The sequence below is a fragment of the Trachurus japonicus genome, chromosome 1, assembly GCF_045865225.1.
Source record: "Trachurus japonicus isolate A0001 chromosome 1, Traja_1.0".
Lineage (NCBI taxonomy): Eukaryota > Metazoa > Chordata > Actinopteri > Carangiformes > Carangidae > Trachurus > Trachurus japonicus.
The window spans coordinates 27,324,333-27,341,061 of record NC_140907.1 but is presented as its reverse complement, the minus strand read 5'-3'; the positions used below and the strand labels follow the sequence as shown (position 1 = coordinate 27,341,061).

General features: G+C 41.4%; 1 protein-coding gene and 1 long non-coding RNA gene across 2 annotated transcripts in view; one reads left to right on the top strand and one right to left on the bottom strand.

The window, feature by feature from the left end:
• Positions 1–16,729, top strand: part of LOC146992070 (uncharacterized) — an 86,427-nt gene that overhangs the window by 9,851 nt on the left and 59,847 nt on the right. The window lies entirely within an intron of this gene.
• Positions 411–16,565, bottom strand: ern2 (endoplasmic reticulum to nucleus signaling 2). Its single transcript, XM_085783357.1, has 24 exons — positions 16,187–16,565; positions 14,685–14,802; positions 14,555–14,588; positions 14,157–14,229; positions 14,001–14,073; positions 13,556–13,678; positions 13,105–13,206; positions 12,796–12,855; positions 12,467–12,683; positions 10,555–10,633; positions 10,191–10,341; positions 9,321–9,472; positions 8,870–9,052; positions 6,092–6,248; positions 5,587–5,694; positions 5,402–5,492; positions 4,632–4,821; positions 4,426–4,522; positions 3,480–3,679; positions 3,137–3,284; positions 2,361–2,488; positions 1,128–1,251; positions 953–1,020; positions 411–857 (listed from the first exon to the last, which is right to left on the bottom strand). The coding sequence occupies exons 1-24, from the start codon at positions 16,274–16,276 to the stop codon at positions 675–677; spliced, it is 2,949 nt and encodes a 982-aa protein (XP_085639483.1). The 5' UTR covers positions 16,277–16,565; the 3' UTR covers positions 411–674.

The following is a 16,729-nucleotide window of genomic DNA, read 5'->3' as shown; positions in this document are numbered from 1 at the left end:
ACTCTGTCTTGTAACATCACGTTATTATCTCATAACGTGGTGAATGTGCAGGTCACAACTTGTCCACCAGAGCGTTTTGGAGTTGTTGGATTGTGTATTTGATGAGTTTGATGAGGGAAACCAAGAAATCCCATTAGCCTCCGTAGCGTAGCTCTGAGCAGCTTGCGGCTCTGCTCCGCCGTTCTAAAACTAACTTGCACCGACAATAAAAGGTAACGAACCTACTGCTATGACTATAGGGATTATGGCAATGGGCCAATTTGCCAAAATGTTGAACTATCCCTTTAATTGAATAAAAAAAGTATCTCATGGTTGCAGTTTTTTGATGTGTAACCTGAGTAGTTACACGATATACTTTAAAAACATTATCTATTATTAACGTAACAAAATATGTAGAAATACACACTCGGAGTGCTCTCTAATTCTTTCTAATTCTCAAATAATTTCTTGAGTAGTCGCTGAAAAAAAGTAAAATTAATCTATAAAACATCAAATCAAGGCTTATAAAAACTTTTTCACAGCACTGTAACTCCCCCCTCCCCCCGGTGGAAACAGTATGGGCTTTACAAAAGCAATAACAGTGCACTGTCAGGGACCTCCATGAAAGTAAACCAGTGTATGTGTGAGCGTAGTAAATGTGACAAGAGTGCATGGAGTGTGGAGTCACGTCGACGTTATTTGGCGCCGGGGGGCAGATAGTACGGCTGAAACAGTCTCTCGTGGGCGCAGATGTGCAGAGCGCCATGTGTGTGCATCAGTAACCGTGGAAACCGTGAGGTGAAGTAGCCGACGAAGCCTTCGGGCAGCTCGCCGAGAGTCTCCTGCACCTCCGGCGGCAACTCGTGGTAGTGGTGTTTCTGTAACGTGCAGAATGGAAAAAGGACTCAGTGTGTCATGTGTTTCCATAAACAAAAACAAACAAAAAAAAAGTCATGTGAACGTAGCGACCGACCTTGTTCCTCATGGCTCTCAGAAGGTCTCGCACTGAATTTCCTTTATACGTCCTGAATCGCCGCAAGTCTGAAATGTACAAAAAATCACATTGCAGACCCTGCACAGTTACATGATGCTGTGTGTGTGTGTGTGTGTGTGTGTGTGTGTGTGTGTGTGTGTGTGTGTGTGTGTACCTGTCTGTAGAGGCGCAGAGATATGCATCCTCCAGTTGGTTCGGACCACAGATCGTCCTGCAGTTTCCAGTCTGACCACGATCGGACTGTCGGCTGGTTCCTTCTCTATGCGATCGCTCACGTCCTGCAAACAGACACAGACACCGACACATCACTTTCTACTGATGTTGATGTTCTGGTTACCTGTATTTGTGCCGTTGTGTGTTTTTTATTGTGATCTCTGTATTTTATTGCATTTTATCCTTGTTGTAAAGCACTTTGTGATTTTATCTATGAAAAGTGCTATATAAATTCAATTGACTTACTTACATGAAAAAAAAAGTCTCCAGAGTTGTACGACAGAGACGTGAGGCAGAAAAAATACTGAGACACTAGAACTTAAGAAAACACCTGTAGAGACACAAATGTGCTTAAATGTCATTAATTTGACAACACATGCACCGTTAAACTCACAACACAATGGAAATGTTTCCAGTGACACAAAACATTGTCGGACCTGGCTACTGTAAATACTGAGGCGGTGCATGTGTCGTCAAATCGATTAAGCTGTTTTCTGAATGTGTGTCTGCATGTGTTTTCTTAAAGGGACAACGAGGAGTTTCTATTCGGTTATAAAAAAGTCTCACGATAATGTGGATGAATCTCCGCTACCAACACTTGTTAATGGGCCCATTTTCGATAAATATATCGTTCTGTCTCTATCGTTATTTTGTTATTATTAGTGGTGGCGGAAATGCTGGTCGAGCCGACCAGCGTTTCCTTAATGAGAATAACGCAGCTGAATGGCCATTTATGGTCGAACCTACGACGGTAACTGAACGTCTTTGAACCTCTGACTTTAATTATTGATGAATGAAAACATGAGTCTGTCTTGCGTCAAAGAATTTTACGGTGCGCGCGGAGGCTCATAAATGTAGTGTGAAAACGCTTCGCTTTTCCAAAACTCCTCGTTGTCCCTTTAAGTTGCAGTGAACCCTTTTATATACAGTCTATGAGTGAACTGAGCTCTCAGGGCCACCGTAGAGACATTCACAAAATGAAAAACTTGCATTATCCACTCACACTGATTAATAAAACTTAATTTAAATAATAAAAATAAAACATCTACCTGGACTTTTAAAACAAGCAGGAAAGCAAGAAACATTAGCTTTTTTTTTTTTTTTTTTTAGAGGGATGAATGAGCACATCGAGCATCACAGCTGTTACCATCATTTTTAAAGTGAGTGAACTCACCTGGAAAAAGAGCAGCTGCTTCTCTGGGCTCCAGAAGAACGGGTGTTTGAGCACGCAGGCGGTGGAGGGTCGAGACTCGGCCTCAGCACTGATCATTTGCTCGATGAGATCCTGCGCTATGACGTCATCTGATTTGAGGAGAAAAACCAAATGTTGTTGTTATTCTGGCGAGTCTTGTACGACTTTTCATTACATTTCAAAATGCAGTCCGATAGAAAAGTTTGAAAAGAGCGAACGAAGCCTAGAAATACAAAAAAGAACCAGTTGAAATCGAGTATCGGTTCATTAGAAACACACAGTGACCTCATGGACCCTCTCCAGATATCCAGAGTCTGTTTCATTATAATTCAAAATGCAGTCTGATAAAAAAAAAAAACTATTTGAAAAAAAGTTTGAAAAGAGCAACAAAGGCTAGAAATACAGTAAAAATGGTTGAAGTCCTTCATCAGTTCATTTCAAACACACAGTGATCTGGTCATGGGCCTTCTTCAGATATCCAGATATAAAATGTGATTTATTCATGGACTCATCTGGGGAGACATTGGGTTCCCTAAGTGGATGAACTGAAGGAAAGAGGAGTTTTTGGAGCTAAAGCAAATTTGCAGGATGACGCACTGGGCTACATTTAGAGGCAAATAATACACTTACAAATAAATCTACAGGGTTCAAAGCTGTTTTAAATCTACATACATAATCCAGATGTCCTCAAGATTAGATGTTTTAGTTACGTGCTTTATAATTCATGCTGTCATCGTCATGAGGATGTACAAACTCACCGTGTATATCCTCCATAAAATGTGAGAGTGAATATTCTCCTGACAGGATGTTGACCTGTCGCCTCAGCGCGTCGCCGAAAGGATGCTGCCCCCTGCTGACCGCGTAGTAAAACACACAGCCGGCAGAGAACACGTCCACTGCTGCTGTCTGAGGAGAAGAAGAAAAAAACTGAATCACTAAGGCTGATAGAGAAAATAGGAGAGAAAATAGGGAATATTTAAAGATACAACACGAAGAGTCTCTTGGCTCTGGAGTCACAGGAGACTGAACAAAACAAAAACAGGAAGAGTTTCGTCTCGCTGACTGACGTTGACCGCTCTCGTTTGTGAACATGAATCGTACCGGTTTATTTCCAGGTGTGTCCCGCAGCACTTCAGGTGCTATCCACCCCTCGGTTCCCGGGATTCCCGACCTCAAAGAGAAGCTGCTCCGGCCGTCTGGGATCTTCTTACAGAGCCCGAAGTCGGAGATGAGAGCTCGGACCCGACCCAACGCACTGGGGCCGGAGAGGAGGATGTTCCTGGGCTTCAGGTCACGATGGACTGAGGGAGGAGATGATGGAGGAGAGAGAGAGACAGAGAAATGAGAGGAGATTTAAAATAAAAGTAGTTTGTAGTTTAAGAAAATCATTTGTCTATCAAATTCCTGGGACAATACCTTTCAGACTCTATCAAATATTAATAATAATAATAATATAACGCAGATCCATTTGTTTTGTTTGTCAGCCTACTTGCACAAAGACTGATTTGACTCAATTGGAAACAAAAGGCAGCGCCAACTTATTCAAATCTTATGACAGATGTTACGAGACATTTAGAGCTGGAGAAAATCTGATTTTTACAGAAAAATCAGAAAGAAAGTTCTATCGAATCTGGCAGCTGTTAATTGTTTTTAACTGCAACACATAGTCTGATGGCAAGTTTTAGAAGTTCTCTTAACCCCCAATAGAAGGAAAGAAACTTGTTTTTATTGCTTTGTTTAGGTCTTTTTTTCTTTTTTCTTTGTGTGTATATATATGTATGTGTATCTATATATGTATATATATATTTATGTATAATTTTTCTTGTGAAGTAATCCCCTTTATCTATTTATTTTGAGATATGAAAGTTAATATAACTTTAATGACCTTTATATGTAAACGTGTATGTGCCAATGTCATGTGCACAGTATGTTTATATTACTGTCTGTTGTTTTTTTATGTCCAAAATGAGAAAAAAAATAAAGAGATGAAAAAAAAGTAAAATATTATTTGTGTGAATATGTGTGTGTGTGTGTGTGTGTGTCAGACCTATGTTGAGCGAGTGGAGGTGTGAGAGGCCGCACATGGTCTGTTCCAGCAGACTTATGGGATTCAGCTCAGGAAAGCGAGACATATCTTCCACATACTGCGGAGAACATCAGAGAAGGTAGAGGATGGTGATCAATAAATCAATAACGGAGTGACGAGATCTACCGGCTCTTCTTCTGCTCTTTCCCGCAGACACACTGACTGACCTGTTGCAGGGTGGCGGCGCACAACTCGATGGCGATGTAGGTGAAGAGGCGGTCCCTCTCCGTGCAGAAGTATCGGATGACGTTGGGGTGAGTGTCGGACTCTCGGAGGAGCTGCACCTCTCTCTCTGCGACCTCGAAGCACTCGGGCAGGATTCGCTTCACCGCCACGTGGCGTCCGTCAAATTTACCCCTGAGTATCATAAACACAGAGCCTCCGTAACGTATCACGAAGTCTGGACAGTCGTATTTTTCAGTAAACGCACACGTTGTAGAGCATTTACGACAAACTGCACGAAAAATAACTGAGGTTTTGTATGAATTAGCTCATTAACCTCGAAATGATGTAAGATTAATATCAATGCTCATCACTTTTTTCAACCTGTGTTCAATGGCTTACATTGTTTTCACTATGGTATAAAAGACAAATTGCTGAGAGAACTTGTTGGAGGTAAGTTATCCAACATTCGTGAAATTCAGTGGTGTTCTTAAAACAACAAACAACCAAATAAAGGCAGCTTATTGTTCAATATGATGAAGGATTATTTCCTTAAACTGTCTCGGGGGAAAATATCTTCTAGGTTATTTTCATTTTGTAATGAAATCCGTGTAAACAAAGCCAACATTGTGTTTGGAAGACAGTTGGAGGCATGTAAAATGAACCTATTTTGCAGTTTATGATCAAACACATGTAAATCCATTGATAAGGCCTATTGACTAAGGTCAAAGGTAACAGGACTCTGGTAAAAAAAAAAAGTCTCACATGATCATACCTGAACACAAAAGTTCCTGCTGTGCCGTGTCCGAGGACGTCAGACGGAGTGAAGGAGATTTTACCAACCTGCACCTCCTCACTGTTTCCCTCTGAGAGGGAGAGAAGAACAGAGCCGAGAGGAAATTAGTCTCATCTGAACGGTGAGTAATATCAGCTACTAAACGCAGTGCGGTGATGAGTTACCTGCGGTGGGTTTGTGCTCAGCTGTGGCGGTTTTATCGGTAGCCTCTGAGGTGCCGCTGCTGTGAGAGTGAGGACTCGGTGGAGGGTCGGCAGATGCAGGCAGGGAGTCTGGAGGTGGAGAAGTGAAGATCTTTAGTATGCATGTATGTAAGTGTGACATAAAACTAACTGTTTCTGTCTGCAATTCTTTTTTTTTTTAAAGTATTTTTAGGGCCTTTAATGCCTTCAATTGATAGGATAGTCAGAGAGAGACAGGAACTGGCCTGCTCAACCCAGTGAGCTGTATGACACCTCATTCTGCCCCCAATTTATTCAACCAATAAACATTCAATGTTTCAGTGCTACAAGAAAAACAACTACTCCATACATTTTAATAACCTCTCGTGTCATTACCGCAACGGAAAGAAAAATGTTTCATCGCTGAACTCGACATGTTATAGGCCTTAGATGAGGAGTGTGTGTGTGTGTGGCAGAGAACAGAGAAGTTGTTGCATCGGTTTCTTACCACTGGAGCGGTTTGTGTCGGTGGAAAGGGTCGCGTCTGAGGCAGAAACCAAGGTCACCGTCTGAGCGTTTGACTGCATGTTGGTCTGGATGCGCTGGAGACGAGACTCAAACGCTTCTTCCAGTTGCCTTTGAGCTTTGAGCTGCTGGGCTGCACGCTGGGTAATAAATAAAAACACACACATGAATGCACAGATACAAATCAGATGAAAGGCTGTTTGAGGGTGGAAGCTGAAGGTTCAGCGCCGAGAAATAAATGCAACACAACGCCACAAAACTGTGAAGAAAAAGAACACAGTCGATACCATTCAGCTCCTGAAACCAGCTAGAAAAGAGTCATTTGAAGTGCACGCCTCGCTATAATTACTGCTAATTACAGTTGATTACTGTTATTATAGTAACAAATCATGCTCCATTAGATAAGCTGATGAAAGCATACATTTCTATACCGACATGTTGTCTTCATATGACACAAAGCGGCACTGTTAATGAGGTTCGTACTGTAACCGTAGCACCTCCAAGCACAGACACCCAGATTTATTTTGACTGTAAATCAGGTTGAACTGCACTTGCATGAAATTAAGCTCAACAAAAAATGAATTTGTTCATTTATATCATTAATTACAACACAGATTTATGCAGGAAATTGCTGCAAAATCTAATGAGATGGCCGAGTCTGTAGGGACAGGCTTTCTTTGTAAACACGATGTCTATATCACGTATTGTTATGAATGTTATTAAGTTATTATCCCACCATGATGACTGACTGTCCTGTTCCTGATCTGTGCCTCTGCAGCATAAAAACAGATACAGCGGTGGTGAAAACAGGATATTTTGCTCCTCAGGGTTTATTTTGGCAGGTTGATTTTTTTTCCTCACCCCTGATGATAATTAGTGAAACGTCTATCACGCAGCATCGCATCACGTCGCGCTGTTTCCAGAAGGTTTCTACTTCACCTCCCTCACTGACAACAACATGCATCATGCAGCCAAAAAAAAAACAAAAACCTGATTGTTTTTCTTTTCAGGAATTCATTCCATTTTTTTCAGCTTTGGAAAACTATTAACATAATTTCTTTGTTCCACCTACAAGTGTAAACAACAGCTGAAGACAAAATATTTATAATTGCTCCTCAGGGGTTGACGGATATCTGGTTCATGACAGAACCTGATCATTTCAGCAGAAGTAGATTGAGAAAAACTAACTGCAGGAGGTGAACTTTTATTTTTCTAACCCTTCAGATGCAACGACAGCGTGCAATCACAGATTAAAGGCACACAACTGATCATATTTTGTGCATCTTATCAACACTGCTCCTATCTTTAAAGAAAATATCCACATTTGGGGGAATGTGTTTATGTGCTTTCTAGCCGAGTGTTTGATGAGAGTATCATTAGCACATGTCTCTCTCTGCATCCAGCCAAGAAATGTTCCAGACTGGCACACAACACCATATGAAATTATAATTTGTCATCCTCACACTGATTGAACATAAAAGAAAACAACACAACCGTGTTAGATAGGGAGCTTCAGAGGAGCTGGATGGAGGATTTAACTTTTGGTCAGAGCCAAGGTAGTTTGTTTCCACCTGTTTTTTTTTTATGCAAGGCAATGCTGAGCAGCTTGTGGATGTAGCTGCAACATATTTAACATAAAGATGTGAGAATACTGTAGGTTCAGTGCCCAATGGATTCAGAAAGTCAGTTTCCAAACATTTTCAAAAACAAGAACACAAACTGAAAACCTGGCTCTGTATTTATCAACCTGCTAAATGACTGAATTTTCTGAATGAAAAATATAATAAAATTAGATGGGGGGGGGTAAATTCTCTTTCTCATCATCTAGCACTAATACCTCAACCAAATAAGTAGAGTAAATAACAACCATTTAATTGCATGTGAACATTTCAAAGGCTGTTACACCACTTTTTAATAGTTTGGTGCAAAGAAACAGCAAAAATAAATGTAATATTGATGTAATTGCCTCCATCAGCTCTTGTTAACATTTCCATTTCTCCCACAATCTGTGTTATAAACTGTTTTCTTGTCTGTAACAACATCTATTGCATGTCTGTCCGTCCTGGGTGAGGGATCCCTCCTCTGTTGCTCACCCTGAGGTTTCTCCGATTTTTCCTTGTTAAAAGGGTTTTCCATGGAGGTTTTCCTCATTCGATGTGAGGGTCTAAGGACAGAGGATGTTGTTATGATGCCATGTGAAGCCCTTTGAGACAAACTGTTTGTAAAAACGGGCTATAAAAATAAAATTGCCTTGCCTTGCCTTGTCTAATTTAAAACCATGTGAAATCAGTGTTTGTCAGTGTGATATGTGTCTGGTGGGATTGCAGTACAATTCAGCTTTCATTTCAGCCAATTTATTATCATTTAAATCTTAATTTCTATATTTATACATTATAAATATGTGATTGTTGTTAATTTGTGATTTTATGAGTTCAATAATATGTACTTTCTTTCAGAATAACATACCACTGACTAAACTGTCAGGGTTTATGTGCGTAATGCACAATGTAATCTATCAGACAGGCTCTTCCTCCTCTGAGTACATGCGATCAGTCATGTGATCGCTTGACAGTTGCTCATAAAACTTATTTTTAACACTTTAAGTCAGACTAAGTCACATGATAATCTCTGCTCTCGCTCAGACTACTGGTGCTCCAGAGCGAGTGTTATTCCTTGACAGTCTGATGAATACGGGCCCTGCATTTTAAACACACATATAGACACAATACAATACAAGACAAACAACACATATAAAACTCACCACGGGGTACGTGAGCGCGAAGGCCAGCCATCCTCCCAGCAGCAGCGTCAGCACGGCCAGGGTCAGACGGTCCTGGGACATGTAGACCGGCAGCACGGTGGTCGGCCTCTGAGCCTGGCCTGCGCTGCCCCCGTCCATCCCGCCGCTGTTAGTGTCGCCGTGGCTATCAGCTACCGACTGGAACTGAGAGACAATGGAAATATAATGAGACTTCAGTTTGTTTTCATCTGTGTGTGTGTGTGTGTGTGTGTCTGCTTTATTTCCAACTAACACAGTCTGTCATCAAAGTGGCCGTTAAAGGACTGTTTAAAAGTTCATTACATCGATTTCTCTGGTCCCTGCCACAGCTTGAAGTAGGCTGTAATGGACGGTAATAGTTTTTTTCTAAGAGAGGATAATTGCCTGATAGCATTAATGTAATTCACTGACTCTCAGGTGTAGTGTGACTCACGTATCTCTGGTGGTAGTGGGAGGGAGGGGAAACGGGGGAGGCGGAGGAGCCAGGCGGTCGAGGGGGGATGACCGCCTCGCCGGAGCGCTGCAGGGTGACGGGGAAATCCCTCAGCATGGTGGTGTGGGCCACTGGAGGGAGCTCATGATGGCCTAAAACACACAAACACACACTTTAATGAATCTTAACAGCGCTATACGACACCTTTGTCGATTAAATGCATTTAATTTTACTACTACTCCTTGCTCTTTCTGACTGAAGCTACGGTATGTTATATTGTATACTGTGATATTGTGATATGGTATTGTGGTTTTGTGATATGGTAGTTGTACCATGCTGTACTTTGTTCTTATTTTCGTCCTTGTATAATTGTTGTTGTTGTGTGAATGGCGGGACTACTGATGGAAATTAGCCTTGAGCTAAATCTGGTGTATTTACATTTTGTATGTTCATGAATACGCAGAGTCCCGTTACAAATAAATGAAATGAGATATTGAATATGTAGAGCTGTATGAGGCCCTGTTTTTGTGTCAGGGGCCGACGCCGCGGTGTTTTACTGTCAATAAATCAGAGAGAAATTTCAGTTCTGAAGAAGCATTGCAATCTTTTCTTCTTAAACCAGAGGCCACACAAGGTTTTAAAATTTAAACATGGTTAAAAAGTTTAGAGATTTGGAGGATTTACACTCTAAATTATTTATAGTTTTAAAGGAATTTCATATAATTCAGTGTATAAATCTGGTTTCAGGATATTATGGCCAGAAAGTTAGATTTTCAAGCTAAAATTATTGTGAGCTGTAAGTGCTTAGGTTTCTATATGATCAATAGTTAATGTGTGTGTGTGTGTGTGTGTGTGTGTGTGTGTTTTTACCTATTAGCAGCCAGTGGTTTTTCTGGCTGTTTGTGCTCCCTGGCGGATAGCGCACATCGGTGGACGGTGTAATCTCACACTCCCCTCGCTCTCTGACCGTCACTTCTGCCGTGTCGGGACCTTCAATCCGAGCCAGGGTCAGGCCGCGAGGCTGCCACGGCAACCAGAAAACAACAAACCCCTCACATCACATCATGACATCCCATTTAATCATCACACCGCAATCGATATCAATTCTTCGTTTTTCTGATGAACCAGATCTGACGGACCGCGGTGCTGTTAATATTCTGCTGAGGCTGGAGGGAGCGTGAGGAGACTGGATGTGTGATATGTAATAAAAAATGTATTAGATACTTGAACTCACCACTAAAGAGACTCCGTGGTGGACGAGGGAAGTCGAGGCGTAGAGGTGAGAGTCCAATTTTCCAACATAAAGAGTGGGTCTTAAAGAAACAAAGGCTGGGTTATTTCCTCAGCTAAAGGAAGTGAATTTATCAGCAAAGCTCACACAGGGATTTTGTTATCAAATACAAATCTTCATATTGGTCTTTGGGCGAGAAATAACTGATTAGATTGAGAGTTTTCCACTGTAAACAATAATCAGTTGATAGTAGAGATGTCACGATAACTTGTTTTCACAATTAACCACGGTATTAAACGCCACAATTAATTAATCATCATGATTCCTAAATACCGTCACTTTCCAAAAAAGATTGTATATAGGCAGATACGCACCAAAATAAAAGTAAATGCACAGATACTAGTTTAAATTAAGTTCATTTTCCTAATGCAACACTGAATTGGTAGGAAGGTTAGCAGCATGTCATTTGTAATAATAAAAAAATCCATTAAAATAGACATAAACATTTGGTATAGATGACAATTAATTAATTAATTAATTTGTGTAAATAATTAGTAATGTAATAATATTTTACTATATTTGATTTTACACATTCATAGTGTTGTGAAATTAATTTATGTATAATAATTGTGATAATCGTAATGCCGTGATTATTTCTCTGACAATAATCGTACCAAGAAAATGTATAATCGTGACGTCCCTAGTTGATACCAATAACTGAAAAATTGGGTTACAAAGTGGTTAAATTAAAAAAAATGTAAATTCATGCTTGGGCTATTAATCAATTACAATATTTGATCTCCATTAAATGCATGAGTGTCCATAGTTAATCACAATTACCTGCACATTTATGTGAAAATGTACCAGAAAAGGATATGTTAAAGACATGCAAATGTCAGTTCATCATACATTCACCAAAGATGTCAAATATTGTCGAGAAACCCTAAAAGGTGTTGCTGCAATTATACAAAGACAATCTGAATGGTATAGAGATGGTTTAGCTTGCCTCTGTGAGCTCATACGTTTGATTCAAACTATGGGTTGGGCCAAAGGTCAATAAAACAGAAGGTGTGTTAATCATGTGACAGAAAAAAAAAAGTGACGTTAAAAGGAATTTCTATTCATGTGGTATTATCATGTTAACTGTGACAGCCCTCATTCATACAGATTTGTTACTCAGTTGCCACGTGAAATGCTTGTTTAGCCAGTGTTTACAAGAATAGAGGTTATGATACAACTTCTGAGCAGCGCTATGCCTTCAGGGTGGATTGAAGGCGACAGTGAGTCATTATTGGAAAGTAACGAGACGGGGTGGGGCGAGCTCATTAGCTGTTAACTGAGTAGCATGCTACTTGCAGTAAAAGAAAAGAGTGAATGTTGGTGTTTCTATCCACCTCTGTCTGTACTAACATTTCCTCTATATTTATTGGGTTAACAGCTGTTTACCACTTACAAACAGCTCCTTTAAACAGCCACATCTCCAGTGTATATTACATTATGAATCAACTGTGAGTGAAACAGACCTAACTGTGGGATGAACAGGCTACAGGCAGACTGTAAAAAATCATGTTTTATATCTTTTTTTAGCCTGGAATATGTGGAAGTGGGGGAGTGATAATGTAACTGGAGGTATAATGACTGAGATAACAGATTCAGAGCGTCTCTGTTTCTATGCCTAGTCTGTATTAAATTACAAACACTTGAGTGCAGTGCAGCAGACGCAGGCTGGGATGTTGTTCAGCAGTGGCCAAGGTCTGAGCTTTCTGCAAGGCGTCAAGTTACAGTTATTGTGAATAATAATCAGTCATGAAACCAGCCAGAGGATATCACCTCAGGACTGAGCATAACAACTTTCTATTCTTTTGTATGCGTGCAGGAGTGTGTGTGTGTGTGTGTGTGTGTGTTTTTCTCTTACACAAGTTGTGTTTGTGCGCTGGCTTGCTCCTTCACAAACTGATAGCTCCACTTCAAAGTGGAGTGTGTGTCTGCCTGTTCGTTGGCAGAGGAGAAGGTGAGGAAGCGGAGCGTTTCCATGGCGAGGGACAGTTGGGGGGCGTGTCTGAGTGAGTCACCGGAGTACAGGTAGACGCCCACAACGGGTGAGCCATAGTTCTGACTCCACAGAACATCACCTAAAAGACAAAAAACAATGCAACACGTACAGTTTTAGAGCGATCGAATGAGAGCGCGCACACAAACCCTGACATTTAAAAGTCATAATATCCACACACACCTCTCCCTCACCTGACTCTCTGTCAACTGTCACAACAAGACCATCGCCGCTCGATACCAGATGGGCCATTTCTGATGGGAAAGCACGTAGAACGGGTTAGTACAGCACAAGTTGTAATACAAAATGTTTTTACAGATCAGTATCAAAAAGATAATTCAACACACCAACTATAAAAACAAAACTACAATGATGAGATTAAAAGCACATTCTTGGTCTTAGAAGTAGCAGTTGGACAAAATGCTGTAACATATCAATATTTACATTGAACTACTCAAGTTAATGGAGCTGTTGTGTAAATGTAGGCGTGTCCAGGGACGTACTGTAGTCTTGTTTCTCATCATAAGGGGGAGCAGAGTAGTCGTTGTAGGTTGCGTTCCATCGCAGCTCCTGTGTCTTGGTGTCAAACATCGTCACTACATATTCTGGAAAATGATGATGGTGAATGATGAATGAAAGTTTATTTGAACACAGAATAAAAGAACAAAAATAAAAACACACAAACAACAGTAAATACAAGACAACAGCGCAAAAAAAACCCCAACAACAACAAAACTTAATTATTTATGTTCAAAAGGAGTGGGAAGAAGCCGAAGCTTATTAAATCCCACCCCTTCTCCCTGTGTTAATTTTCAATATACTATATTAAGTTACAAAATAGTAATGAAATGTAGTAAGAAGTAAAACAAACACGTGTAAAGTTGATAAGCAGCAGATCCTGGTGAGAATACCTCAGTTCCTACTTACACACATGTGCTTGTGCGACCGACATACCTGTGCGTCCTATGTAGAGCAGGGGAGTGTTGGGGCAGATGGATTCAGACGAGGAGGTGGTTAAACTGGTTTGTTTCTCGCCCGTCTCAGGATCCACGACAAACCACACGTCCTGTTTCTTACCTGCAGAAGTGACACAGGTGTGAGCTTAATCAAATATTGACTTGTTTTATTTGTCTGTCTCCATCTCTGACCTCACAGTGACAAGAAAGGTTACACACACAGTGTTTTGCCTCTATTTTATAACCACTGTGTATTGGAGAGTCTTATATACGTTCTTTGATTTAGGATGATGATTCATACTTATTGTAAAGATTTAATGTAAGTTTCTGCTGACTTGTCTTGTCTATAATATTCATGTTGTGATTATAAATGTATGTTATAAATGTACTGTTTTCAAATGTGCTAATGGGGATCCTCACAGATAAACATAACAGTGTCTGACCTGTGTACAGTATACCATCAGAGCTCCTGCAGGGAGCTGACTGGACCAGCTCAGGGATGGTGAAAGGCAGTTTCTGTAGACACGTCAAAACAATGGAGTCAAACAGTGAAAACAGACGCACAAACCGACTCACAAACACACATTGTGTTTCCTTACCATCAAGCCTTCTTTGTACTTGCCACCCAGTACATACAAACTGCCATCATTGGGGTCAGGGAGAAAACCTGGCCTGCAAAAGCAACGTTCACACATCAGTACAGTGATTAGTTAATATGTGTTTGTATAAATGAGGGTTATTAACAGTTCTACTTTCATTTTACAATACTGTAGATGTCAGAAAAGTAAATTTATACTCTTGTCTACTAAGATGTTCCTTCAGGTCCTAAAACTCCCGAGGCATCTGATCAAAGATTAAGTCGGAGAACAACAACTCTGATAAGATATTTGTTGCGTGCTTTTGGTACTTGACAGTTTTCAATACTCAGATGAAAGCACCCGAGTCTGATATGTAAGTGCATACTGCAAAAGTGTACGCCGCTGTACACACTACTCACTCTGTGAGGTAGACAGGCACTTGGATGATGGGGTCTGAAAGAATTCAAACAATATTTTCATGAGAAATGTTGAAAAAGAAAAGAAAACAATGGACGATGGTGTTGACGGGTGTAGTGGTGAAGCAGGAACCTTCTCTCAGAGTCCACTTGATGTCTCCTGACTGTTTGGAGACAGCATGCAGACTGCCGTCCAGCGTCGAGACGAACAGCAGGGACTCTGGGAGGGTAACGGATCTGACCCCTCCAACCTGATGGGTCGAGAGAGAGAGAGAGAGCAGGATAGAGAGAGAGAGAAGCTTTAGATCAGCTGTCTGACAGGCAGTTCAGTCACCGTGTCATGTGTCCAAGATTTCAGCATAGCTAAATTTCAGGGTGTGTGTCAGTGTACATGCAAGAGGGTGTGTGTAAGTGGGTGTGTCGAGACCGCCAGAGGTTGATAGTCCAGCTTCTAGAGAAAAGTTTCGGCTTCAATAATCAGACTGTTCCTCATTTAGCAGGATATCCTTATTCTCCTTACCAACACTAAACCCTATACTGAGAGCGTGTGTGTGTGTGTGTGTGTGTGTGTGTGTTCACCGCTCCCATATTTACCCACGAAGGGGTGGCAACTGGCAACACAGGGCAGAAAAGCACTCCATGGCAAAAAGCAAACACACAGGTGGATTACAGAATATTATCAGATTGATAAAAGCCCCCCCAAACCCCTCCTTTTTTAAAGACTCCCAGACTGAACGACACACAAATTGTTTTTTCTGTCTCTGAATGGTTTTTCTGTCATTCTGTATTAAGAGACAATCAAGGAGCTATAGCTGCAGGGGAGAGAGAAGCGAGGACATGACATAAGGCCTGGGCTGGATCTGAACCCATTGAACTGCAATAAAGAAACACAAGCCTTGACATATGGTATAGCTACTGCAAGCTCTAGCCTACCTACTTGGTGATCAACAGGCGACCCATCCATGTTAATGTTGCATGTTGTGTCTGTTGATGGTTATTTTTCCTCTCTTTTGTATTCCTACATAGCTTTGTGTACCTTTTTGGTCATTTTGTGTGTCTTTGCAGTTATCTGTGCATCTCTTTATCATCACTCTATGCAACTTTCTGGTCTATACTGTTGTATTAAGCCTGTTTGTGGTCACTGAGCATCTCTTTGCTGTGATTTCTGGTCTTTTACAGGGATATTTAGCATCTCTTAGGCATATTATTGCGTTTCCATGTGTGTTTTGTGTATGAGTGTGTATTAACAGACACAGGTTGTGAAGTTGCCCCCTCACCACCCCACTAACGCCCCCCTCCACGGGCCTCTGGAACAGCGCGCGCACGTACGCACGCATACACACACAGATCGAGAGAGGGAGAGAGAGAGAGGGTGAGACAGAGTGAAAGAAAGAGAAAGAGAGAGAGTATTAACTTTCTTCAGGCAATTTAAACTCCCCAGTGAGCTACTCAACACTTTAAACGTCCTGTCATAACATGGCAACTTCACTCGATCCTGAAATAGACTCAGCGTGTTGCCAGTTGCGCCCCTAAGTTCCGCATAAATAGCAAACACACAAACAGTATTAACAACCAATAACAACAACATCATCATCACCAACAACAGAGACGATGTAAAGCAGTTTTTTTTTTTACCTGAAATAGTCTGCCTTCCCAGGACACCAGGAGAAGAGACAGCAGCAGGCGACCCAGAGCCCCCATGACCCCCAAAACACCGACTTTCATGGCTCTGTCTCTGAACAAACAAACGGGGAAGACCGAAGCTATTGAACTAACAACAGAGGTCGAACTCTCTCTCCATTTCCAGCGCGGGCGTCCATCGGTCAGAAAGTTAACACCGTCCGTTTAACATGTCTTTAAAAGTCGTGCTGACAGTATAAAAAAAAAAAGAAAAGAAAAAAGAAACAAAAAGGAAAAAATACGTGGTTGAGATTTAAGGCAGCAGTGCCGCTTTAAATCCATAACATAACACCGAGGCAACCGTTGCCACTATTCCATGTTTCCGTGTTGGGACGGAACCGGTGACGTCAAGCTTCGAACTGTCAAACAAGGGGGAGGCGGTGGGCGTGGCTGCTAGGCAACGAGCCCGCACTGTGCGTTGAGTGACAGGCGGCTTGGCCAATGGGCTGTCAGAATGGGAACAGGAGGGGGCGGGGCTGTAGAAACGGCTGGAACACG

What these genes read in the sequence shown, in the direction of transcription:
- ern2 (XM_085783357.1), bottom strand. Translation starts at nt 16,276, where the DNA reads ATGAAAGTCGGTGTTTTGGGGGTCATGGGGGCTCTGGGTCGCCTGCTG. An exon ending in GCAGGAACTTTTGTGTTCAG is followed by an intron (nt 4,822 to 5,401) that starts GTATGATCATGT and finishes TATGATACTCAG; the next exon opens with GGGTAAATTTGACGGACGCC. An exon ending in CCTCCACTCGCTCAACATAG is followed by an intron (nt 3,680 to 4,425) that starts GTCTGACACACA and finishes CTCCTCCCTCAG; the next exon opens with TCCATCGTGACCTGAAGCCC.